General features: G+C 35.9%; 1 protein-coding gene, 1 long non-coding RNA gene and 1 pseudogene across 2 annotated transcripts; 2 read left to right on the top strand and 1 right to left on the bottom strand.

Annotated features, from left to right (window-relative positions):
• Positions 1–935: 935 nt before the first annotated feature.
• Positions 936–2,408, top strand: LOC113702156 (transcription factor TCP7-like). The gene has a single exon (XM_027223183.2). It carries the CDS (start codon positions 1,158–1,160, stop codon positions 1,971–1,973), a length of 816 nt encoding a protein of 271 aa, XP_027078984.2. The 5' UTR covers positions 936–1,157; the 3' UTR covers positions 1,974–2,408.
• Positions 2,409–3,763: 1,355 nt separating this feature from the next.
• Positions 3,764–4,993, top strand: LOC140011126 (uncharacterized). The gene is made up of 2 exons (XR_011818368.1): positions 3,764–3,903; positions 3,998–4,993. It is a non-coding gene; the product is annotated as an uncharacterized lncRNA (long non-coding RNA).
• Positions 4,994–17,813: 12,820 nt separating this feature from the next.
• Positions 17,814–25,184, bottom strand: LOC113700486 (cytochrome P450 71AU50-like; annotated as a pseudogene).
• Between the last annotated feature and the right edge of the window lie 268 nt (positions 25,185–25,452).

Below are 25,452 nucleotides of genomic sequence, written 5' to 3'. Positions count from 1 at the left end.
TCAGTAAAATAAAATAGCTATCTTCACTCTCTCAATTCTAATACCGTTCTTCCCTAGCTTCGATTTTCGTTCAAATTGATTAATTTTCCATTTGAGAATGAAATTAGTCAAATTTTAACAGTTCAAATACTAAATGTGTTATGCTAGAAAGTTTGAAGACAAAATATGTCCATAACCCAATACTTATGGGTGAAAACTGGCATTTTCCCCAAAAAAAAAAAAAATAAGAGGCTTGTTCCGACATTTAAAAACAATACTAAAAAACACAAAAAACAAGTACTCTGTACACATTCCACTCATAAATGTTTCTAAAAATACTTTAGTATATAACTTTTTAAAAATATCCCTTAAAAAGGAAATAAAACAAACACCCAATCCAATCTAAACTGTGTATTATACTTTTATCTCTTACTAGTCACCACTACTATAACAGAACTATGAGAAAGTGACCATAACCAATGAAGTGAAATGAGGTGTGGAAGATTATTATTCAAAAACAAAAACAAAATGAAAGTAGAAATTTTCTAATGAATGTTTTTTGAACACTCGTTAACACACATAATATTCACATAATCTATCATATATATATTAATAATTATTATTCTCTCTTATATTTATATATATTTTTTATTTAATCTTGTTTATCTTCTTTCGCATTTATTTATTTTTTAATTAATTTTATATTTTTAAATATAAAATCGTTGAAATATATCTTAACGGGTGTATCGGATTATAGCACTGTTAGACAGATCCATAGAACTATATGGTTTGTATTTATGGAGTGTGCTGTGGATTGTACCTTTATAAGTATCAGTATTAGTCGGACAGTCTGAGTAGTCCCCACCACCCATGTGCCCCTCCTCCTGTCTCCACCAACTCCTGCCCCTCAATCATTGATTACCCTCTCTCCCTCTTCTCTGCTTCCCCCCAAGGCAAAAACCCCCCAGCCCTGCCCCCGAAAAAACACACACTCACACACTAAAAAAAAAAAAAGAGTTTTATTTTTTATTTATTTTTATCCTTCGCTTCATATCGTTATGGTGAAATAGAGCTGAAGAAAGAAAAACGTCCAATTTTTACTCAATCAAGAAAGGGGGGGAAAAAGGTCTGTTTCTACAGCTACTGAAAGGTTGCAGCTGCCAAGACTACTACTACCTATGTCATCGGCGTCGGCAGACGGTAACGGTAACGGTAACGGAGCAATTATTGACCCGAGTCAAAGGGTTACGAGCAGTAATAACGGCTCTGCTGCTTTGGCCGTTAAGAAGCCGCCGGCGAAAGACCGGCATAGCAAGGTGGACGGACGGGGCCGCCGTATTCGTATGCCGATTATTTGCGCAGCTAGGGTTTTTCAGTTGACGAGGGAGCTAGGTCACAAGTCCGACGGCCAAACCATTGAGTGGCTTTTGCGTCAGGCTGAGCCGTCTATCATTGCAGCCACGGGTACCGGAACGACTCCGGCGAGTTTCTCTACTGTTTCTCCTGCCTCCGCGAGGAACTCGGTGGGTACACTGTCAGCTCCGCTGGACCATAAACCGCCGTCACAGCAGCACCAGCCGTTGATTGCGCCGACGCCGTTTATTCTAGGGAAGCGACTCCGGTCTTCCAATGAGGATGATAGTATTAACGAGAAAGATGATGCTTCTGCTGCAGCGGCAGCAGCTACTGTTGTGGGGTCTGCAGCACTTGGGGGAGGGTTTTGGGCCCTCCCAGCCCGGCCCGACTTAGGGCAAGTATGGAGTTTTGCTGCTGCGGCGGCTCAGCCGGAGATGGTAGTGCCGACATTGAACGCTCCGCAGCAGTCCGGTATGGCTAGGTTTCTACAACAGTCTACCCCAATGGGGGAGGCTTCTGCTGCTAGGGTTGGGAATTATCTGCCTATAGCTCACCAAGGCCACCTGAATTTGCTGGCTTCATTATCTGGTCCTCCGCCACCTCCCTCTTCGGAACAAAGAGAAGGCGATGCCCGTTGAAATAGTAGCTCTCAGTTTAAATTAGTTGTGGTTATTATTGTCCCCTGTTTGTTGTTAATATGTGTGTGTGGATTTGTTTTTTTATGTGGTTTGCGTTGGTTTGATTTTGTCTACTTAGAGACAAGAAAAGCAGTAGTATAAGTTTAGTTTGTGTTAGGACCCAGAAGAAATTTTCTTCAATGCACAATCGTGGCGGTTTAAGGAGTTTGTTGTTGTTTATTTTGATTGTAGCAGTTTGGCTGGGTACTCATTTGAATGCTGTCTGGATAGCATCTTATTTTGTATTGTATCGTTCAGGGTGTTGTTTCTAATAGCACTCCAAAGTTCAGCTGCTAAACAGCACTGGTAGGACCCAAAATAGGCGAGGGCCTATTTTGTTTAGTGATTCCAATTTGTGTATCAACTAGTCAAATAATGAATTTATTCATTTCTCTATATTGTTTCTATGTCATATAAGACTTACTCTTCTGCTTTTCTTTCCCACTGGAAATTATTCTTGCTAAATTAAAGTGTAATCCATTACGATACACTGTGACTTGCTTGATTTATTATGTATCTGTGTTGGAAAAATAAACAGGATATAGCTTTGCGTATAAAACTGCCAAAGATTGCCACAGCTCAGGTAATACCTCTTGTGGTGGACATTGTTGTGGATAAAAAACATTCTGTAGATGGAATTGTTATTTGGCTAAGGGTTCAGAAAGAAAACATTTGCTCCTGAACACTGAATTTGAAACATCATCAAGTCTTGAGTGTGAGCTAATGTTTTGACATCAATCAGGCCTGTTGCATGAAGTAATTTGGATCAAGGAAGAAATGGCAAGGGGAAATTATTGGAAAATTTTGAAGAAAGTGCATAAATTCAAAGAAGGGACTATGATCATTACTTGCCAACAGTTTCAAGGAGCTGTCATCGATGGTTTTTATGAAGCTAAGTATTGGATTTAACAAATTTGTTCCAACAAGGGGCCTGCTCTACTGAAGAACCATTTGAAGAGCAATTGGAATTTTGGGTGCTGATGGGATCCTGAAAGAAGGCATGACAGATATGATTGATACTAGCTAAGATCAAGCAAAGCTTTGTCGGAAGAAAAAAACGTGAATATCTTTTAGTTGTGCATATTTAGTCAGAGTTGAGCTGGAAATCACTATGGAGCTGAAGCTGCAATTACAAGTTTCTGTACTCTTTGGAGGCTTTACAAAGTGAAAGGGCTGTCTTGGCAGAGCTTGATGGTAGTATCACTATAAAAGCCTGTTGTTCAATATGCAACTCATGCTAGCTTTACAATGTTTAACTAGAATGGTCAATTGCCCTTTTCTTTGTCATCAATAAGTTACTGTAACAGAATTATGGTGCTCTATACTGCTGCTTACACCTACATGTTGAAGAAAATTTATGTATCATCCCTACTAAATCAGCGTGATGTACCAAGTTTTAGTTCTCATCTTCTACAACGGGGATATAGCTACTTCAATGCTAGCTTCTGAAAGGATAAATTCGGTGTTGTAGACCAGTTTAAGGTGCAGAAATTCAGGCTGGAGAATGAGTGACAAAGCTTAGGTCCAAGCCTGCATCTACTCCATGTATATATGGTGGTTGGGAATAATTTGCAAGCATATCTAGGAATCTCAGGCTAGGAGAAATCAATAAAACTGAGTTGTTCGTGAATGTCAGAACGGATGTCACATCACATGCTTGGAATTAGGCAGCAACTAAACCATTGGTTGATGTTGTCTCAGTTTTCCACACCATGTTGGCGAGCCCTTGCTTAGAAGCAATAGCATTTGCTTATCTTTATGCGGCACCATCAACACTAATTAGTGCTTCAGGTTGTCCCGGTTTCCCTCACCATTTGGGTGAGCCCTTGCTTAGAAGCAGTAGCACCTGCTTATCTTTATGTGGCACCATCAACATTGATTACTGCTTCAGGTGAGACTCTTCACCGGCTTTAGAATGCTAGTTAAATAAGATTCAGTAAGCTGAATACCTGGCTAAGTATTATTTCTCTTGTTTAACATGACAGGTATTGTGTTGTCCTCAAAATCCTTCATTGGGCAAAAATGAGCAACTTAAACGTACTTTATTGGAGCTAGTAAGCATAAATTTTGACACTTTTGGTAAAGAGGAAGCAGGAATGTGAATAAAATCAATCTGTTGGTTGATATACTCTTCCATTTTTGTGTTTTATACATGAAAACCCGGTGTGTATTCAAAAGTTGAATGTCGTAGCTGTAATTTCTTTGAGCTTTTTGTTGCAAAGTGACACCTTGACTTTTGCAGCATTCTCTGTTCTTTTTCTATATTAATAACTACTTTTTATGTATAAGCTTCCGTCATTGTGAACTTGTCATACCACATTGCTTAATAAAGTGCTTACTTTTCTATGGCTGGGTCTGGCTGTGAGCTTTTACGTTTATTTCTTGTGCTCCAGTGGTGCAGTGGAAGTAGTGTAAAGGTGGTAAAGGACACATCAGTGCTTTCTCCTCTTGGACCTTTATTTCTGATCTCATATTATCAATGATTCTTAATTTCCCTGGTTCTAAACCATTCAATTGCACAGGGTAAAACTGGATAGTATAAACTGGCTAATGTGTAAGTTTACCTTTCTGTAGATTGACGCTTGCCACAATTGATTCCATTATTCTTTAGCTAACTTCATAATGTGCTAGATTAAGTTGTCCAATGCTCTGCTTTGATTTTGGAAACTTGTCCTCATGTGCTGTTTATGAAATGGTCACTTAAAATGCAAATCTCATTAAATTTTTGCTTTTGGAGTCATATACTTCTTCTAGGTGTTTGCATACTTGTCAATTTATTTGTTTTGAAATTTTTGGATATTCAATGATGAATTTCTAGGCGCTTTTGTGATCTTCACTGCTATGTGTTTAATGTTTGTATGATGAAATTTTGAGGAATTCAGTCATAGACTTTCTCACACTGTGATAATGTTGATTAAACTCCCAAAATTTAGACTTATTGTTAAACATTGCATAAAAATGTTCTAACATAACCTCGAAAATATATTGCTTTCATGATTTCCATTCAAAAATTTGTTATTTAATTTCTTTTCTTTTCTAGTTCAATAAATAAAATCAATACAACAGGATTATGTATTGCAATGTTTAAATTTTCAGGAGGGAACATATAGATCATGGTTTAAGTTGCTTGAATTTACACTAGCATTAAGTTGGTCTTTCCTATCATCTGTGAGCGCAAACACAAAGCTTTCTGAATCCTACATTCATTTAAATGTTTTAACTGAAGCTGCGTTTGTTGCTTTTTTCTCTGTGGACTTGTGTCATTTTTTTCTTTGCCGTTTAATTTTGCAATCTTGTAGTTGTGGCTTTAGTGATTCTTTCTGTCGCTTCTGTAGTACCTTTAGTAATTCTACTTGGAGAAAGTTAGACATGAATTTCATTTCATTTTGACAAAGTATTACCATTCTGTTTTTTTTTTTTTTTTTTTGGACACAGGGTATCAAGGCCTTTGGCCCGACTAATTCCCTGTGGCCCGAGAGGAGAGGCCCATTCCTCTTGAATACGTTAACCCTGGGACTCGATCCTTGGTGGCCATATCCTAAAGAGGACAAAGTATTACCATTCGGTCGTCACCTTTATTTATTTTTTAATTTTCCTTTGGATTGTTAATTTTCCTCATGCGCTTACTAACCTCTGTACATTTCCTATTATTTTGGAAATTGTTGATTAGCTTACTGACATAAAATGCAAGTTCCCTGTCATTGTATGTGGATGTTCTAGCTAATTTTGCCATCAAATCGACATTTAATTGAAACTAGTATAAGAAATTGTGGTGTGTAAGTACTCATCCATTGAAGGCTATATTAATCACTTTTTAGATTGCTAAAATGGGTTACAGATGCTTGCATAATGGCAAATTAAGTGAATTAAGTCATCTGGACCCATGGTGAGTTTTAGATGTAGGGTTTTTGAGCTTTTTTTTAGTTTCCTGGAGTATACTCTGCTATGAAGTTCACTTAGACCTAAAGAACTCCTGTTTTTGATATAAATGACATATAGTAGTTTCATGTTAAGGTTGGATGGAATTGAGACTGTTATCTTATGCTGTGTCTCATTGGAGAAAGTCAGAAATCCTGTAGTTTCTGCTTTTCTCCTCTAAGATTCTTGCCTTTGTCCTGTCCTTTAATATTGTTTCTTAATCGTTTGTACAGCTAAAAATTCTAAAATCCATCTTGTCCACTGTCTCTTCTTTGGTGCTGCATCATTAGAGCTTCTTTCATTTGCAACAGCTAATTGATGTTCTGATTTGGCATTGACTCTGGAGATGACCACTCAATTTCCGTAACCCCTATTTTGTCTCCTTTAGAAATATAAAGTAGAATAAAACTCTGCAAGTCCAGCTGATATTAGACAATTGGTTACAGACATGCTCATACAGTAGGTACATGAGAGCAAAAAGTTCTATCCCAGAAAAGAGACCTGGATTCTAATAATAAAGGGTGGTTTGAGGAGGGGAGGAAAAGAAATGCAGGAAGATTAGTGGGAGCTTATCAAGTGGGATTGTTTATGGATTAGGCATTGAAATCTTAAACTCTAGTTTTGACTAGTTTCTGTCCAAAGAAATGCTTATTAAGTGTTCTTATCGAGCAGTATGGAACAGAACTATTTCTTGTATATTGACTTTACTATTGAGATTCCTTGAAGCTTATCTTAACTGACAATCAAATGCTATTTCACTACTTTCAGTCCTTTATCAAATCCTTTGTTGAGCCCCCCTTTTGCATCAAGTTAATTCCTTCCCTGATCACCTCAAGTTTAACAGATGAAAAGCCAACCTAGTGAAGTTGTATTAAGTAGAAATAGAGATCAGACATTGCAAGAGTTCACCTTAGAAGCTTTAGTCTGTTTTTGATTGGTTGTGGCAGTTTGTGGTAGCTTTAATGATATTCTCTATTTGTTAATATTGTCTTCCTGTTTTCTTGGTGTGGTGTTTGAGTCCAACTCTATCAAAAAGTTCAGGATTTGTGTTCCTGTAAGGATGGATGCCTGGTATTCCAATTGTGTGCTGGCTAAAACTAGCATTTTGACCATAATGCTACCAAGTGGTGTTGAAACAGTATGTATTTGTGGAACAATTCAACCCTTTTTGGTTACGGTTATATTAGTTAGTTTCTTCTCAAGAAATATTTACTAGCAACTCTCTTAAAGGGGTGTCTAGTAATGATCAGAGAAATTGGTTAAAATGAGAAAGATTGTGAGGACCTCTCATGGTAACCTATGTTTTGGTAACATCATGTTAAATACGGACTATGAGTTTCTCTGACCACCAGTAAAATGAAGTTTTGCGATAATAAATTACTGCTTCTAAGCTACATATTGATAGCAAAGTTCATTAGGTACTATACTTGTAACCTAATAAAAGTTGAGGATTAAAATGGAATCCTTGATTCAATCAAGTTTCGACAAATGTTGAGTTTTTCCCAATTTGCACCATAAATTCACCATCTTCCTTGTATTCTTTATCCATGCCCATTGTGGACCTATATTCAAGGCAATCTTTACTTGTTTCCATCTTTATCTGCTGCATTCATTTTGTAGGAGTTTCTAGTAACCTTGAGTATCAGAATATGTCTTGTTTTTGTGGGCATGGTGATATCTGGTTGTGTATGTTAAGAAAATTTCGGCTTCCTCATCATATCCTGAGTTGATTTTGGTCCAGAAGAAGTTGTTCTCTTAAACCATTATAAGTAAAGGACTTTTTTTGGTGTTTTATCTACATAAGTAGTATAAGTGCAAAGGCACTTCTTATTTTTCATTGTCCAACCATGCGAAGTCCACATGATCTTTTTCTCCCAACGTTATTTTGTTTAGTGCATTGTGCGGACTTCATTTTCCTCCATTGCTTGACGTGTTGTGAGGTCTTTTCTCTTCTATTAGATTGACTAGGGTTAAGACAACAACTATTCTTTCATAAGCTGCCTCCACTTCGTTTCCCTGCTTCCTCCTCTCCTCTCTAGAATTTCCAATCTCCTTTTATATTTCCCCATTCTTTTCTCTTAGGTCTTTTCTTTCTTTTCCCTCTCTTGCATTTATCTTTTCTCTTATTTTCTTTATTCTATCCTGTCGTGGACAGAGTTGAGCGATTTTCATTTCTTTCAAATGGTTCAAATATGGACTTGCAGTCACTACGGATTGTCAAAGTTCTCCCAACATCATTAACTCCTTGATATCTAACCCTTTTTTTAGGGTTCTTTGTCTCACATTCCTTGTATGTGTGAATAAATTTTTTCTCATTATGGTTTCAGTATAAAGCTTTGACCTTACGACCAAATTGAAGAAGGGGCTCATCCAACCAAATTACAGCCTCATCTTCACCAAGGAGCCAAACCTGCAAATAGTGCAGAGAATACTGCATGGCCTGGTAAGATAGAATAACTAGAACCAAATGCCTGGTATCCTGTAGTATGGTTTGCAAAGGTTGTTCCTAGGTTTGTATTTTTTTGTTTTGTTTTTGTTTTTGATTTTGTTTTTATAAGTGGGGAAGTTTTGAACCTAGGGCCTCCTGTTTACAATCCCTCCTATCTTATCATTCAACTCAACCCTCCCGTTCCTAGGTTTGTATTTGTCTTTGGATGGTCTGCAAGATAGATGCAAGATGGATTAGCTAGGTTTGCTTTTGTTCTCCCAATGGTGTGCAAGATGGACTAGCTGTCAACGATAGATTATGACAATGTAAATAGATTTGCATGTATAGCCGCTTTAGTCGTGCTCATCCTTTGGAACTTTCATGATGGAGCAAGAACTAGCATGAAAGTCGATCGACTATGGCCAGTGCAGTTGAGGTCTCCCAGTGAAATCAGCCCGCGCATTTTCAAAGAATGCTGCACTCATGGGCCGGAGAAGCAAATCCTGATCGAATTTATATTTTCTTAATGGATACAATCTGTTCATGGTAAAACTTCGTATGGGTTTGCATATTTATTAGTTATTACAGGATGCATTCCTCTGGTAACATGTGAATTCAGCTGAGAAGGAGAGAGAGGAGGACGAAGTAACGAGTCCTTTGGTTTGGACAGTACAATAGTCCATCAATCAGTTACTTGTACGCGTGATTCCCGCCTATTTGTGGACTCGGTTGCATATTTGTACCGTGCTATATGGTGGTGCTTATCAATGGCCTAGTGAGATTTATTATATGGAACAGAATTTAAAGTCTTAGTTCTTTTCTGAATCGGCTACAAAATCAGCAGCTGTATCTCATATGAAGATAATTTGTAAACTATGGCAGTTCACACCAGCACAGGGTAGATGCGGTCGAGTTGGAGAGGGATTCTTTGCCAGTTTACTTGTTGAAATCGTAACTCTATAATTATTGAGCAGTATTTGTTGCTTTATGATTGATTAATAAAATTTACCTTTTACGTTAAAAAGAAAAAAAAAAGAAAGAGAATTTTTTTTTTCAGACAAGTGTTACGCTAAGGCTTTGTTTGATAATTCAGTTCAGTACTTAAATTTAATGGATTCAGATTTTAATATATTTAGGTAGTTTTTTTTTTTGTTTAGTGTAAGGGGGGGGACTCAAACCCGAGATCTCTCGCTTACACTCCCTCTCCCCATACCAGCCAATCCATCCCTCCTCCTATATATTTAAATCGTTTGATAATTAAAAATTGAACATTCGAATTAATCAAGTGGCACTGAATTTTTTAGGTAAAATTTGCTTTTTATAATTAAGTGATAAGTTATTTACTTATCACTGAATGTGATATACACTCAAATGTACTAGATTTAATACTTAGCAATTCAATAATTCAGTGGATTCAAATTTTAGATTTCGGATTTTAATTTTATCAAATGCACCCTAAATCTAAAATCATAGCTTCGGATAAGTCCCTGGATCATGGTTACGACATAATTTCTCCACCTTGGTTGCCATGATTTCTCAGTCAATGCTTTTCTTAAGCGAATTAAATCCTGCCTTGTCTTGTTGAAGGCACCATTAGGATTCATTTTGAACGGCGCTTGCTTTGGTGTTTCTGACTTGTTGAATGAGCTTTTTTTAGTAGGTTTTTATATTTAAATTTTATAAAAATTTTTAGTTATCTAACTTGTTAAAGTTCAAGTTGCAGGCATATTTGTTGTATTCTATCCAACTATTTTCATAGTTGTTAGATTAAAGGATACACTCAAAATCTAAGAGAGTCATACATATATGCATGCACATGATTCATATCCTACATAGATCCAAACTATAAGAGAGTCACGGGTCTCGGTAAATGACATGCGCGAGGTATACATATAACAATTAATTCATTCACAGTTAAATTTTATATTTATAGAATCCTAAATATTTTATACATGATTTTTTACAAGTCTTCGAGTCGCGATTGAGTATAGGGTATTAAGAATTGAACCCACAGGAAAGATTTTTAATTACCGGTGATTTTCGAACTCCTTTATTATTTAGACTATCACACATGCAAAAGATTAAATCTACAATACAAACATTAAATAAAAGTAATAAAATTAACAATAGAAAACTCCTAGAGGTATGGAATTTATTACTACTCTTGCAAATGAAGTTACCGGTTAAGTGAATGCTATTATCTTGGTTAGTTATGACGTAATTTCCTAATGTATATGAAATCTAGTTTCGTAGTGAATCAATTATACTTATAATTAAACCATACCTACTCTCGTGGTTATGAAATTAGTTACAAGTTCATTTCTTCGATGAAATTACATGAAACAAGTCACTAAAGCTACATAGGTGCTCCTCTACTCTCGTGAGTGAACTCCTTAGGTTTATCACTTCCTTGAACTAGTGTTAAATTTCAATTCTCATTGCAAACTTAACACCTTAAAATTATCATAATTAATGGCAGGTTAATCATGATTAGAAAAGCAAAAATGATAAATAACTTGTTCAAAATAATATCATCAAATAACCAAGTAAGTATCACTAACAAGATATAGTAAATTCATTCATAACTCTAGGTATAAAATTTAACTAAATATGAAGAAAAACAGATCCAAACTTGTATTATAACCAAACATGAAATCAAATACAAAAGAAAAAGTGATAAGAGAGAAGTCACCCTTATCATATGAGGTCTAACTCTCCATCTTTACTTGTCAAATCTTCATCCAAATCTAATTACAAATACAAGATGGATAAACTACACTAACTACTCTATACTACCCTAACTAATGAACTAAGGAAATTCTAGTGAAAACTATATTTTTGATGAGTTTCTCTAACCTTCCAAAGTCGTGCAAATGTTCTTCAAGGCCTCTATTTATAGAGGATTCAAGAGCCAAAATGAGTTGTTTCTAGTTGGTATTTTTGACTCTTGAAATTCTTCAAAGTTGCTTCTCATAGTTTCCATGCATAATCTGATCATTTCTAGCCAGGATTTTTGCAGACAAAGTGGTCAAAAAGGTTGTGTGAATGGAGCACAAGTTGTAGAGTAAGTTGCAGCTGAAATTCATGAAAACGCGGATAGAAAATGTGGCCTATGCCTGCGTTTTGACCCCTCATTTTGCTCTTTTTGCAAGTTTGCTCATTCTGGACAGATTTCATCATTGTTCTATTCTTCATCCGATTTAAACTGATATTTTCTCGATGATGGAGGCTGAACTAACTCTTGTATAAAACATAAAAGTTGTAGATCTTTGAGTTAACTTTCCAATGCATGAAGAATCATCCAATTAGGAGCTCTATGGACCGATAAATGACCAAAGTATCCTTGACTGGTCAAAACTCTGTTTTAGCTTTCGACAATGAAAATGCACTTTTGTATTTTGACATTTTGACTTAGAAAACTTGTGAACTGGATTTCGATGTCTTCATACCAAATATAGATCCATCTCTTAGCTTCAAAATGTTTAAAAATCATTTTAATCCGATATTTGTAACTCAAAATATTGTCGAAATACCAACATGTGTCAAAACTGTAAAACATTTCTTCTTTTATTTTTTATTGCATTTCCTCTCTTGCACTTCATATTCTTTTTTTTATCACTTCAAACCATCATCAATCATCCAATTATCTTCTCAACTCATACCATGTGATAATTGAATTTTTAAACCTATAAAAACATGAAATTTTCACCATTAAAATCCTTAAAAATGTAATTTTTACCACTTAAATCACAAAATGCATATTTTCACTAAAAACTTAGTTAATTAACTATAAAAGTAGTTAAAACACACCAAAACTAAATAATAAAATACACTAAAAACACTTAAAATATGCACTTATCAGTAGAATTTGATTTTTTGTGATCCGTGCTCAAACCCAGTTTCAAATCATACCTCATCCCCATCCATGTATAAATAAATAATATGTATGCATGTATGTACCAATAAATTTATAAAATAATCTAATATTATATGGTTATTGGATCGAATATAGTAAAACTTCATGACTATTAGATTAAAGGATATGTTCATAATCTAAGAAAACACCACATAACCCGCCAATTTATTATGTGTCCTGTTTTTTTGGTTTCCCTCTATAAACAAAAAGTTGAATGGTATGTATGTTATTTTAAATTGTATGTATTTTAAAAATATTTTTACTTAATTTTGCATGTTCAAAAAAACACCTACGGATATTTATTAGATATCCAAACCAACGAGGATTTGGATTTGAGTTTACTTTTTCGAACCCACAAGAATTTGGGTCTGACATTGGATTTAACTAAATTTAATGGATTTGACATATGCTTAATTGAGGTGATAGATTGACGTTTCATTTTGTTTACTATAAAAAGGAATGGAAGTTCTTAGATGCGTGAAACACATGTGCGTGCATCTAATCCAGGTATTAACGAATATTCCTACGTACACTCTACGAGTCTACGCACAAATAATGAGTGTGTTTGAATTACTGAATTATCCCAAATGATATTTCGCATGTATCATAGACATATTTTTCAATCCACTTTTTTATATTCCTAATTACTTTTTTATCTCAAATATATCATATTATAAAAAGTGTTACAATAATTATTCCAAATAATATTTTAAATAATACTCTATCCAAACATAGGAATAGTCATGAATTGAATGACGTGGCATGTTAAACGAATTTGTACTTCACAACTAAATGAGTTATTATCACTTTATCCTCTTAAACTATGTTACTACTATCAATTTATCCTGTAACGTTATTTTTTAGTCATTTCACCCTGACAAATAATTCAATACTGTTAACAAATTTTGGATAAAAATACCCTTATATTTTATAGCATTACTATATGGATTAATCTTTCCTACATTGACAGTGTATAGACTGTCAGTCTTAGATAAATAACAAATATATAAAATTTGAATTTGAAATCCAACTTTTGCACATGTGTTATGAATCTAACGGTGATAATGTATATAAAATTTACCCTTACTATATTGTTATGATCACTTTATTTATGATCACTTTATCCCTTTAAATTGTAGTGATACAATTACTGTACTCTCTAAAATTATTTTCTAGGGATTTTACCCTATCATTAATCTAACCAGTATGTTCAAAAATTTTTAAATATATTTAACCCTTTTTTATATATAATTAAAAATAAAAAATTGGAATGGTTATTTTTCCCCTTTATTACTCTAAGAGTTCTAAAAACATAAAAATAAAAGAATTTTCTTAAATTTTCTTTTTTACACTTATTAATATTACGAAAAGAAAAAGAGATAGGAGAGAAGGAGACAAAAAATTAGATTTTGCAAAAAAAAAAAGAAAAATAAGAAAGAATCCTAATTGTATTACCTTAATGTCATCGGAATTAGGATTAAAATTGGGTGGTAAATAGAAAGGAAAGTAATTTTAAAATAATAAAATATTGAATTCTTTCTTATTTGTAGTTTTTGTATATAAAAAAGAATTGAGCTCTCTCTCTCTCTCTTTCTCTCCCATCCTATATTTCGACTTACATTCATGCACAATTCTAGTAACAATTAGGCATTTATCATTTCCAACATTCATTTAGGTCGAGGGTAATAAAGTGTGTGCTTGCCTTTGAGTAAAACAGTAGCAATTATCAATTTTTACTCTAAACAATTCAAGTATCAATAATCGAACAAATATTAGTCAACTAAGCACATAACCTTTATCATTCATCATATATTCAATACCTACAAACAAATATAGAGCACTCACCACTTAGTTTGAAGTTACTTTTCAGCATTCAGAACCCTCTTTCGGTTCACTCTCGGCTCCTGAGTTAAGCCCAAACTACAATTACTAGACTTTTCGACAATACCAACTTTCTTTCCAAACTTCTAAATTATCTTGGTCAAAACAAGTGAAATACACTTAAAACTTTAGTTTTAAAAGTTATTGAACATGAAGGTTAAAAGTATAGAGTTTTGTAACCAAATTCATGAAAATAAGGTTGGAACTTTACTCTTACTCTAGGCTTCTTTAATAAAATTCTCTCACTAAAATCACCCCAAATTTTTCCAAAAACCAACGAACCTATTCATGTATATCATGTTTAAAACATTAGAAGTTTAATGAGCCAAAAGAGTACAAATTCGCAACCAACATTTAGTGTTAAAGCTGGAATTTAATCATGGTTCAGAGTCCTGATTCAAGCATAAATCATATATTGTATCCTAAGGTAACTGTAGGGCATAAACTTCTTTGTAAACTTCAACAAAAATGGAAGCTACAAGCTGGAAAACACAGCTTCCTACCTATGTTCAAGCAAGAAAATTTAGGCAAGTTTCTCTTCACTTTTTGTCATCAAAACAGCCCTTCTCATACTTGTTTTCAACCACAAATCACTTAGTAATAGACTTGTAACATGAGATGAGGTATTAATCAACAAGAAGATTTGTATCAAAAAGCTAGAAGTTCAAGTTTTCTCTACGGCTCAAAGTTGGAAAATTTTCCAGCCAGAAAACAGTTTGCTATGGGAGCTTTTCTTCAACAAAACCCTTTGGTTATCACTCCAATTCAACATGCATGAGAAGATTAACATGTTATGAGGTATTTTGAACAGCAATCTAAAATTTTGCTGCCCCAAAAGTCATGGAAAAGCTGGAAACTCTCCCTCTCCCTCACTCGGCCAATCAAGCAGATTTCCATCAGATTCTTCGAGTTTTCCTCCAACCAATTTATCAAGTTTCCACTAGATTCAAAGGTAAACATACAATATGTATCATGCAAAGTGGAAATAAGTCATTTCTCAACCAAAATTTGCAAATAAAACCTGCAATTCCACAGCTCACACTCACGGCTCCGTCCAGAAGTTTCAGCAGCAACTCCCTTCAATTTTAACCATTTTAAATATTATTTCTAGCCACCAAGCACACATCAACAACCTCATAACACACAACCAAGTGAGAATCAAGCACTTTCCAGCAAATTTCATACCAAAATATCTATACAACTCCCAAAAAAATTCCATCGGCTAACCTGGAAAATTAGTTTAGCAGTCATACAACTTCCAATAAAAAATTCCAGCCATAAGATCGAATTTCTGGCCATAAAATTCACATGCAACACCAAATAATGAGTGTACTAAACATATTTCATGAGTTCAAGTATATTTATCCTTGTTTGAGGAAGAAAATCGAAAGAAACAGCCTTTACTCTAAATTAGTTCAAGCTGGGAAAATTTCCAGCGATGAAACAAATTTCTACCACCTGGTTCTACTTCAATCTAGCCTCAAACTATACATGCAACAAAATTCCACTAAGCTATATAGAAAGGTTGTGGTTTCTAGCCATTTTACCTTATTTTTCTGCCCAAACTCAAGCTGGAAATCGGTTCACCTTCCTGCTTTCTCCTCGGCTGGAAATGGAGCAGAAAATTATGGTTTCTTTTGGCTGCAAAAGGAGCACGGAACTCTGGTTTTTCTCTTGGCTGAAGTGGAAACAAAAGCTCTGGTTTTACTCTAGTTTCCTCTCAAGCTCTCGGCTGGATAAGGAACAAGGCCAAGGAAGATTTTCTCAGCTTTTCTCCACTCCTTCTTCGGCTGGAAATGAAAAAAGACAAGGGGCAAGTTTCTCGCTCTTTCTCTCAACTCTCACTCAACTATCTCGGGTGTGGCTGGAAAAGGAAGAAAAGAACGAGACTTCTCGCCCTTTCTCACTCTCTCGGATGGGTTTTGAATTGAGGAAGGCAGAAGTGGTTCTCTTTTGTTTGCTTCCCTCGGATTCAAAACTTGGTTGCATGGCAAATTTGGGGGCATTCAAGAGCTGTTTGGTCATCTAATAAAGATTTTAACATTTGGCAAGTAGTTGGACATTTGTCAATTGCATGTGTTTTGTCTCAAAACATTATTCAACTATGGCCAAAATAATTCTAATGGTCACACTATTGCCCCATTAATTTGTTCTAAGTGGTGTAGTTTCCATAAAGACAATCATCCAATAATTTAAAGCATTCTTATACTGTTGAATTATAAAGGAAACAATTAAATACTTAAATTCATCAATAATAAGTTACATATATAAAATTAAAAATAAAAGCATAAAATTTACACAAAATTTTCGGATCCTCACACATAAGGGCATTTTGGACATCACGAAAACCAATTTGGATATCATTTTCATTTTATCACTCTTCAACTTAAATTTACTCTTATTATAATTCTTATTTTATCATTGGAGATGGCTTCTCGCTTGATGAATGGATTTTGTTTGCTCAAACTAATACAAACAAAGCATTACTATATTATTGTCGATAACAATAATATTTGTCTTCCCTTAGATATCAGTGATTTTGATGTTGTCTTTGATAATATTTGAATTATATTCTAACTTTTTAATTCATTGCTATTTACTTTATGTCATTTTATAAATAATTTTTAATTTTTTCAGTTTTTTTTTTGTTTTGATCGGTTGCTATTAATGATAATAGTGATTGTATGGTGCTATTTCGGATTTCTTTTTCCTAGTTTAATACTACTATTTCATTTATAAAGTTGTCATCATTTTTTGTATATTAAAATTCCATTGGGTGCAATATGAAAATTCTTTATATTGGTAAAAAATGCATAATTGTAAAATTTACTCGTGATATTTGTATAAAGATATACAGATGATAAGGGTTTTCTTCTCCTTGTATGTTTCTCCATTTTCTAGAGAATATCTATTTTTTGAAATTGATTTTTTTTTTTTTACAATCTCAACCAATGACTAATGAGAAATTTTTCATGTTTCAATTAGGAAATTTTGATACATATAATAATTGGAGATGGAGTCCAAGGCTAGTTTTATCGCTTTCAATAAGCAATTTTTAATTATAATTACTAATACTATTAAGATGTAATCAATTGGACTATTTTATTTCTTTTAATTAGTGCCACATTAAAATACAATAATTCTAATTAAAAGACATGAGGGTAATTTAGGAATAACAAAAACTAAAATAAAAAGTGCTTATACTTACACTCCCTAATACCAACATTCATACTTTTTAATAACAACAACAACAACAATAATAATAATAATAATAATAATAATAATTACCAATACTATTAAGATGTAATCAATTGGGGTGTTTTATTTCTTTTAATTAGTGCATGCCACATTAAAATACAATAATTCTAATTAAAGTGTTGAACGGTGAATGCATATCATCCCAGAACCAAAAAGTGATTCGACAAAAGGAAGAAGCTGCTTAAGGATGTCTAATGCTCAAGGAAGAAGCTGCTTCTTCAGATCGAGATGGAAACAAGTAGATTAGGAAAAAAAAAACACAAATTGGCAAATATTTTTATCATCAACAAATGGAAAGAGCAACAAGCGGTACGTGCAAGAAGACACTAGAGTCAACACAATCTTCAAGGAGCATTACTTTTACACTTCCAGAATTGGAATTGGAGTCCACAATTTTTATTCATTTGTGCAATCGGTAAGAAGGCACAACCTTTAAATGCTTTGCTCTTGGGGTTACTACACTAAAAGCCTCAGACATATCCAAATCTGTTGGCGGAATGTTATTTGCAAGTTCCCAATTGAAGCAATGCACCAACTGTGCCAGCACAAAATGAACAACGAGGAGCCCCAACTGCAAACCAGGGCAACTTCTTCTGCCTGAGCCAAATGGTGTGAGTCGAAAATCTTGGCCGCGAAGGTCTATATTGCAATCTTTGAATCTTTCAGGGTTGAAGGTCTCAGGATCAGGCCAGACATTTGGATCGCGTCCGATTGCGTACACGTTTATGATGATCCGCGATTTTTTCTGAATGTGGAAATCATCAACTGTGCAATCTTCCATTGACTCGTGGGGAAGCATTAGCGGTCCCACAGGATGAAGCCTCATGGATTCTTTTACAACCATGTCCAAATGCTCTCGGCCTTCAAGATCTGATTCCTCCACAATTCTCTCGAATCCAACTTTTTCTTCCAATTCTTTCTGGAGTTTCTGCATTGCCTCGGGATGCCTAAGGAGTTCTGACATGGCCCATTCAACAGCTGTCGTAGAACTGTCCATTGAGGCTAGAAGCATATCCTGTATTTTGAGTTAGATACATGAAAGAGTAAGAATTGTGCCAAATTTGGCTTCATTTATCACAAGCACTGATTTATTTGATATAGCATTTGGAACAATCCCTTTCTCAGCAGTATTGGAAGAAAAAGAAAGAGAATGAATAGAATTGGATCTTGGTAACTGCCCTCAATTTGCTTTGCATTAGAATAACACTACAATAATCATTTCTTCAGACTTACCAACGAAACATCAAATAAGAATATAAAGCTACCAAACTTACAAACAGGATAGCTTTGACATGACGACGATCAAAAATCGAATTCAGATGTTCCAGATTGAATAATTCCCATCATGATGTCCACGAAGTCCTTGGTTCTCTTGTGCTCCTTGGATTCAAGATGTCCATCAATGATTTTATCAAAAAAAATTATCGAACACCTTAGCTAAAACCTTAAATCGACGAGTAAGTCCCTGAAGATCAAGCACACCAAGCAGGGGAAAATAATCACCAAGGTTTGGCAGCGCTGCAACACGCAATGCTTCTTGAATGACCTCTCCAAACCCCCTATCATCAAAATCCTTGTCCATATACTTCTTTCCAAATATCATCAAGCAACTCATATTTGCACCAAAGGATGACATCGCAGCACTAAGGTCAACAGCAACACCGTCTGAGGCAGCCTGTTTGAGTGATTTAACCAATGTTCCAGCCTCTTCTCTTCTCTTTTTTTTTTTTTTTGTCGACACAGGGGTGTCCGGGTCAATCCTTACGGGGCCCGACTAATCCCCTGCGGCCCGGGCCCGGCGCCCCAACTTGGCCCGAACACGTTAAGTGCGTGGAGGAATCCAGTGGAGCGGAGACTCGAACTTGTGACCTCAAGGTTCACTGGTGAGAGGCGCTGCCGCTGGACCATTCACGCGGGGGCCAGCCTCTTTTCTTCTCATTGGCAGAAATTGTTGATTTCAACGGCCGCAAATGTTGACTGACTTTGTGGCATAATTTTTTGTTTTCCTTCATCCTACATCGGCAAAGGCTTGAGGAAAGCCTTCTCTGGTTTCCTATAAATAAGGAAGCCTATTGAAGGAATCAACTCGCACGACTCAAGAGAGTTATATGGGCTATTAGTTTCTTGAGTCATCTAGCCTATTTAGTCAAATATTTTAGGCTCTCTTGTTTTGAGTTTAGGAATATTTCTAAACTCTTTTTGTAAGTGCCTTTTGGCCTAGGAACCACTTTCCTACGGCTTTTGTATTTCTTTTTCATAGTAGAAATATTGCTCCTCCCTCGCCCGTGGACGTAGGTCAATTTGACCGAACCACGTAAATCTTCCGTGTCTTTTATTTGCTTTATTATTTGTCTTTATTGGGTTGCCGCAACCCTTTTATATGATCGATTTTACCGCCTAATTATTATATGGCTGGTGTCTACCGCCTAATCATTATATAATCGGTTATACCACCTACTTTGTTCTAACTTGAGTTTGTCTATTTCCTGGGTTAGCCCTAACAAACTGGTATCAGAGCTGGTTGTTATATTTTGCAAGACAGGTTCATCTGGTGGGGTCTGTCCATCCTGTGGGGCCCACTCATCTTGTGGGGTCCGTTTATCTGTGGGACCCGCTCATCCCGTGGGATCCATTCACCCCGTGGGGCCCGCTCACCCTGTAGGGTCCGCTCACGAGACTTGCATATTTGTTTGACCAGTTTTTGAGGCAAACTTCAGGATACAGATTTTGTGGCAACAATGACGATAACAAAGACGGTTGTCGAAAAATTCGACAGGAATGTCAACTTCGGAATGTGGTAGCTCAAGATGGAGGCCATTCTTGTTCAAGACGGAGTTGATTTGGCAATTCATGGAATTGAGAAAAAGCCAGAAGATGTAAAGGATGCGGATTTCGCCGATATGGATAAGAAGGCCATATCCAGCATAATTTTAAATCTCTCCGATGAGGTATTGCGTGAGGTAGCAATGGAGACTTCAGCCAAGGCTATGTGGGATAAATTGAAAGTCTTATATATGAAGAAGACAGTCGAGAATCGGCTATATGTGAAGCAGAGTTTGTATATGCTTCGGATGTCTGAAGGTACATCTATACTCTTCCATCTTGATAAATTTGATTCCATTATTATGGATTTGGAGAATATAGATTCAAAAATTGATGATGAAGATCAGGCCCTATTACTTTTGTGTTCCCTTCCCCAATCTTTTAAGCATTTTCGTGATACTATGATTTATGGAAAGGAAACAATTTCGTATCGGGAAATTAAATTTGCATTAAAATCTAAAGAGCAGATAGATAGGGACATTACTGTGGAAACTAGTGGGAGTCAAGCTGATGGCTTGTTTGTTCGGGGTAGATTTGAAAAAAGAAACACAGAAAATAGAAATAGATCCAAGTCCAGACATAAAAATGTGGTGTGCAACTATTGTAAAAAGAAAGGCCATGTTATCTCTGATTGCTTTAAATTGAAAAATAAAGAAAAGCAAAAAGGAAAATTTGTTGAGAAAAATACTGAATCCGCTGAAGATAGTATAGCAGCTGATGAGAATGATGGAACTGTTTTCTGTGCAACGAAAAATAATTTTAGGTCTAACAATGAATGGATTTTAGATTCGGGTTGTTCATATCATATGTGTCCCAATAGGGACTGGTTTTTAACATATGAATCAACTGAAGGTGGAGTTGTCTTAATGGGTAACAACGCCGTTTGTAAAGTTGTTGGCAAAGGCACAATCCGGATTAAAATGTATGATGGTATTGTGAGGACGCTCACAGATGTTAAACATGTTCCAGATTTGAAGAAAAATCTCATCTCTTTGGGCACTCTTGAGTCTATTGGGTGCAGGTATTCAGGTGGAGATAGAGTTCTCAAAATCACTCGAGGAGCTCTTGTTGTTATGAAGGCACACAGATCTGGTACTTTATATATTTTGCAGGGATCTACTGTTACAGGTGCTGCTGCTGTTTCAACATCATCTTTGTCAAATATAGACATCACCAAATTATGGCATATGCGTTTGGGGCACATGAGCGAAAAAGGTTTGGGCATATTGAGCAAAAGAGGACTTCTTTGTGGACAAAGTACCGGGTCATTGGAATTCTGTGAACATTGTATTTTGGGAAGCAGAAAAGAGTCAGTTTCAGTTCACCAGCAATTCACAAGACAAAAGGTACTCTCGATTACATTCATTCCGATCTATGGGGTCCTTCTCGTGCTCCTTCTAAAAGTGGTGCCAGATACATGTTGACTTTCATTGATGATTATTCAAGGAAAGTTTGGGTATATTTTCTTAAGCATAAAAATGATGTTTTCCTAACTTTCAAACAATGGAAAGTTTTGATTGAGAAACAGACAGGAAAACATATTAAGGGGCTCAGGACAGATAATGGCATGAAATTTTGTGAAGGTGAATTTAATGAATTCTGCAAGAATGAAGGAATTGTTCGGCATTACACCGTCAGGATGACGCCTCAACAAAATGGTGTGGCCGAACGTATGAACAGAACTCTTTTGGAGAGAGCAAGATGTATGATCTCCAATGCAGGGTTGACAAACGACTTTTGGGCAGAGCCGATCAACATGGCCTGTTATATTGTCAACTGTTCTCCTTTTGTATCTCTTGATTTCAAAACTCCTGAGGAAGTTTGGTCAAGTACTCCTGCTGATTACTCCAATTTAAATGTTTTTGGATGTCTAGCATACATGCATGTGAATGATGAAAAATTGGAGTCTAGAGCTAAAAAGTGCATTTTTCTTGGGTATGCTTCTGGGGTGAAAGGATACAGATTATGGTGTCCTGATCTCAAATCTCCAAAATTTGTGATCAGTAGAGATGTTACTTTTGATGATTTGTATATGTTATCTTCTAAGAAGGAGTCTTCTAGTTTTTGTACTATTGATAGTACATAGAAGCAGGTGGAGCTTGATATTGGCAGTTCTGGTCCTTCTCAGCCCAAATCTTCTATTCAGCAATTACCAGTAGATGCACTTGAATCTACTGTTGAAGATAGTTCAGAAGAAGAAGAGTATTCCATAGCCAGAGATTGACAAAGGAGAGACATTCGATCACCACAAAGATATGCAAATTTAGTTGCATATGCTTTGTCTGTTGCAGAAGAAACTGATGCAGTTGGTGAGTCTTCCACCTATTCAGAAGCAGTTTCTTGTGATGATTCTGCAAAGTGGTTGATTGCGATGAATGAAGAAATTGAATCTCTTCATCAGAATGAAACTGGGGTTCTTGTAAAGCCGCCGTCAGCTAAGAAAATTGTCGGTTGTAAGTGGGTCTTCAAGAAGAAGGAAGGTATTCCAAGGGTTGAAGATGCAAGGTATAAAGCACGATTTGTTGCAAAGGGCTATAGTCAGGTACAAGGTGTTGATTTTAATGATGTGTTTTCACCTGTTGTTAAACATAGCTCTATTCGTGTTTTGCTTGCTTTAGTTTCCATGTATAATTTGGAGTTAGAACAGCTCGACGTTAAGACAGCTTTCTTACATGGCGAACTTGAAGAACAAATTTAGATGAGACAACCCCAAGGTTTTGAGATTGAAGGTAAGGAAGACCATGTTTGCTTATTGAAGAAATCCTTATATGGATTGAAGTAGTCTCCAAGACAATGGTATAAGAGGTTTGATTCCTTTATGTTGGGTCATGGTTATTCAAGGAGCATGTATGATAGTTGTGTTTACTTCCGAAAGTTAAATGATGGTTCTTTCATTTACTTATTGTTATATGTTGATGACATGCTCATTACTGCCAAGAATTTGTCAGAAATTCACACTTTGAAACTGCAGTGAAATAGTGAATTTGAAATGAAAGATTTGGGAGCAGTTAAGAAAATTCTTGGCATGGATATCAATCGAGATCGAGGAGTAGGGAAATTGTTCTTGACCCAGAAAAATTACCTTGAAAAAGTTTTGGAGCGTTTTGGCATGAAAGATGCTAAACCAGTATCTACTCCTCTTGCTAGCCATTTTCGGCTATCTGCTGCTCAATCACCACAATCAGATAAAGAGAAAGATTATATGGCACAGGTTCCTTATTCCAGTGCAGTCGGCAGTGTCATGTATGCAATGGTTTGTACTCGTCCAGATATCTCACATGCAATCAGTGTTGTTAGCAGATATATGTCTTGCCCTGGTAAAGCACATTGGCAGGCTGTGAATTGGATTCTCATATACTTGCGAGGTATTTCAAATGTATGTTTGGAGTTTGGAAGAAATAAAAACACTTTGGTTGGTTTTGTAGACTCAGACTACGCTGGGGATCTTGACAGGAGAAGATCACTTTCAGGCTATGTATTTTGTATTGGCGGTTGTGATGTTAGGTGGAAAGCTACTCTACAACCTGTCGTAGCTTTGTCTACTACAGAAGCAGAATATATGGCTATGACCGAGGCAATCAAAGAAGCCTTGTGGTTGAAGAGTTTATTTAGCGAGTTAAGTCTATATCAAGGTGTTACTGATATTCACTGTGATAGTCAAAGTGCCATACACTTGACTAAAGATCAGATGTATCATGAGAGGACGAAACACATTGATTGAAGTATCACTTCATTCGGGATATCATTGCTGAGGGAAAAGTCCTTATTCAGAAAACCAATACTAAGGACAATCCAGCCGATATGTTTACCAAACATCTTCCACTTTACAAGTTCAAGCAGTGCTTGGATTTGGTTGGTATTCGTTGTTGGTGATTTAAGCCCATTGGGGTTTATGTGGAGAAGGTGGAGCAGTTTTGCTATTATCGATGGTAAGACTACAAATTATACCAAGGTGGATATTTGTTGATTTCAACGGCCGCAAATGTTGACTGACTTTGTGGCATAATTTTTTGTTTTCCTTCATCCCACATCGGCAAAGGCTTGAGGAAAGCCTTCTCTGGATTCCTATAAATAAGGAAGCCTATTGAAGGAATCAACTCGCACGACTCAAGAGAGTTATATGGGCTATTAGTTTCTTGAGTCATCTAACCCATTTAGTCAAATATTTTAGGCTCTCTTGTTTTGAATTTAGGAATATTTTCTAAACTCTTTTGTAAGTGTCTTTTGGCCTAGGAACCACTTTCCTACGGCTTTTGTATTTCTTTTTCACAATAGAAATATTGCTCCTCCCTCGCCCGTGGACGTAGGTCAATTTGACCGAACCACGTAAATCTTCTGTGTCTTTTATTTGCTTTATTATTTGTCTTTATTGGGTTGCCGCAACCCTTTTATATGGTCAGTTTTACCGCTTAATTATTATATGGTTGGTGTCTACCGCCTAATTATTATATGGTCGGTTATACCACCTACTTTGTTCTAACTTGAGTTTGTCTAGTTCCTGGGCCAGCCCTAATAGAAATGAATTGATTTTGTGGCTACTGAACAGCTGCAGCATGCAAAGCTTACGCATGTTTCGCCAATACGGTCCATATTGGCAGAAAGACAAGTTCCTCTGCTCATAACAAATATACCAAGAGGCTTCATGATAAGGCCTACTAGAAAAAACTTGATCGTAAGTCTTGAGAAACTTTTCAGCTGCTTCAGGGGATGAGACAATGATTGCTGGGACATAACCGAATCGCATGTACATTATAGGGCCATGCTTTTTGGCTAGTTTTGCCAAATCTTGGTGAGGATTCTTGCCTAACAGATGCAGATTTCCTATAATAGGAAGCCCTTTTGGACCTGGAGGAAATCTCTTTCTCTTCTTCATCAAGAACAAATCTTGAAGAAAAAACCAGACAACAGCCAAGGCTAGAGCTGTCCATAGCCAATGAATGCTTATCATCTTTCTCAGTTTGCTTAATGGTATTCTAATGCTTGTTTTTTTGATCTAAGGATAGGCCTCAGTGCAGGTATTTATGTCTACTAGTAGTATTGGACAGCTATGTGTAAAGCGTGATAATTGTAAGGCCCAAAGACAATCTAAAAGACAACCTAAGAGGAGGGGTGAATTATGTTGATTAAAATTTTAGTCAAATTTATGCAATTTTTCTTTAATAAAAATTTACCTTCTTTTCTAGTAATAATCAACCAAGTAGATTAGAAGAAGAGAG

This window comes from Coffea arabica, chromosome 7e (assembly GCF_036785885.1).
Source record: "Coffea arabica cultivar ET-39 chromosome 7e, Coffea Arabica ET-39 HiFi, whole genome shotgun sequence".
NCBI lineage: Eukaryota > Viridiplantae > Streptophyta > Magnoliopsida > Gentianales > Rubiaceae > Coffea > Coffea arabica.
This window is presented reverse-complemented; position numbering and strand designations above follow the sequence as displayed.

Excerpts from the sequence above, each read along its gene's own strand:
- LOC113702156 (XM_027223183.2), top strand. The coding sequence starts at position 1,158 with ATGTCATCGGCGTCGGCAGACGGTAACGGTAACGGTAACGGAGCAATT.